This window comes from Sphaeroforma arctica (genome assembly GCF_001186125.1).
Source record: "Sphaeroforma arctica JP610 unplaced genomic scaffold supercont1.951, whole genome shotgun sequence".
NCBI lineage: Eukaryota > Ichthyosporea > Ichthyophonida > Sphaeroforma > Sphaeroforma arctica.
The window spans coordinates 27,659-29,290 of record NW_014039607.1 but is presented as its reverse complement, the minus strand read 5'-3'; the positions used below and the strand labels follow the sequence as shown (position 1 = coordinate 29,290).

The following is a 1,632-nucleotide window of genomic DNA, read 5'->3' as shown; positions in this document are numbered from 1 at the left end:
CCATAACATGTCCGTATAGGCACCTAACATTGTGCACAAACTGATAGTTCTATCTCCCATACCCCTCGTCCCAAACTTCCCATCCATATACAGACCACAATTCACAGCCAGACACATATACAAACTGGCTCGCGGCCACACAAACGCCATCATACAGGACATCAGTTTCAGGTGTGTGTTGTATATGTGTGTATTGTGTGTTGTGTGTTGTGTGTGTTGTTCATTTTCAGTTTCAGATGTGTTGCTTATTGCGTCGTGTGTGTGTTGTTTATTTCTTGCATGTGCCGTTTGTGAGATGTCAGTGTCAGTTATGTCACAGACAGTCGCTGGGTGTCCGTGTATTCCGCCCACAGCACCACACATAATCTTCTCCATAGCAAACCGAATGCTGCTTGTTCCATATATAGTTGTTCTATATATAGATGTTCTATTTGTGATGTTCTATTTATAGATGTTCTATTTTTACCCACAGTCCAGACAGTCGCTAGGTGTCCGTGTCCTCCACCCACGGCACCACCCATCTGTTTGGCATACACCCACTCGTTGTTCTATTTATAGCTGTTTTATTTATGATGTTCTATTTTCATCCACAGTCCAGACAGTCGCTGGGTGTCCGTGTCCTCCACCCACGGCACCACCCATCTGTTTGGCATCCACCCACTCGGTGGCAGTGTCAGCGTGCGCACGCACACGTCCGTGGCTGTGACCAACAATCTCAAGGTTAGTGTGTGTGCAAACAGTCGGGGATGCAAGGACAAGTATGGCACAGCGACTGGTTCAACCATACCTCTGTCCAACTAGAGTTCTAACAAAACCTCTGTTGCCCGTGAAACAGTGGTACAAGTACTGAACCCTAAACCCTAAACATGCAGTCACCAACTGTCTTATGTCTGCGAGTCATCATCGTACACTCTGGGACCCTTTTTATGGCTCGTCATTGTATATATTTGCTGGTTTTTTTGGATGATAAGGTATTAGGGTTCTAAGGTTCCAAGGTTTTAGGGGTTTAATGTTTTAGGATTTTTAAGGTTTTAAGTTTTTATAGTTTGGATGTTTTATTGTTTTTAATTTTTAGGGTTCTATATTTTAAGATTTAATATTTAAAGGTTTGATGGTGACATGGTTTTAGGTTGTAGAGTATTGTATTGTTTTGGGGGGGAAGGTTTTCGGGGTTAGGTTTTAGGTTTTAGTGGTTTAGAAACTTCTAGGGTTTACGATCTAGATTTATGGTTTAGGTTTTAGTGTTCTAGGATTTAGGGGTTGAGAAGCTACTAGGTCTTATAATCCCAAGTTTATAATTTAGGGTTTAGGTTTCACAACCCGTCTTGCATATACACCCAACACTCTCAGGGTTGGCTGAAGCCTTTCCTTTCACTCACCACTTGTGACCTGCAGGTGTACAGTAGTGCCGGGGCCGATGCCCTATCCTCCAAACAGGTTGAGGTGCTGTCTCCGTTGTCAAGGATACGGCAGCAGCAGTTCACAGAACAGATCGGCAACTACGACACCCTACCCGTTACCTGTGTCTTCATGCCCAGCCACATAGTATGTGGTGACTTGTGTATGTACATGAACGACTGTACTCATACGTATAGACATATCGGTTTATTACCCACCATCTGGATACAAGGT

The 1,632-nt window shown here is 43.8% G+C and overlaps 1 protein-coding gene across 1 annotated transcript in view; it reads left to right on the top strand.

Moving 5' to 3' along the window:
* Positions 1-593: 593 nt before the first annotated feature.
* The window catches only part of SARC_09403 (hypothetical protein), a gene marked incomplete at both ends in the record, with an annotated part of 2,123 nt that continues 1,084 nt past the window's right edge, over positions 594-1,632 (top strand). Inside the window, 2 exons of the mRNA XM_014296586.1 lie at positions 594-720; positions 1,396-1,545. Coding sequence (XP_014152061.1) covers positions 594-720; positions 1,396-1,545 — 277 coding nt within the window. The remainder of the gene's footprint in view (positions 721-1,395; positions 1,546-1,632) is intronic.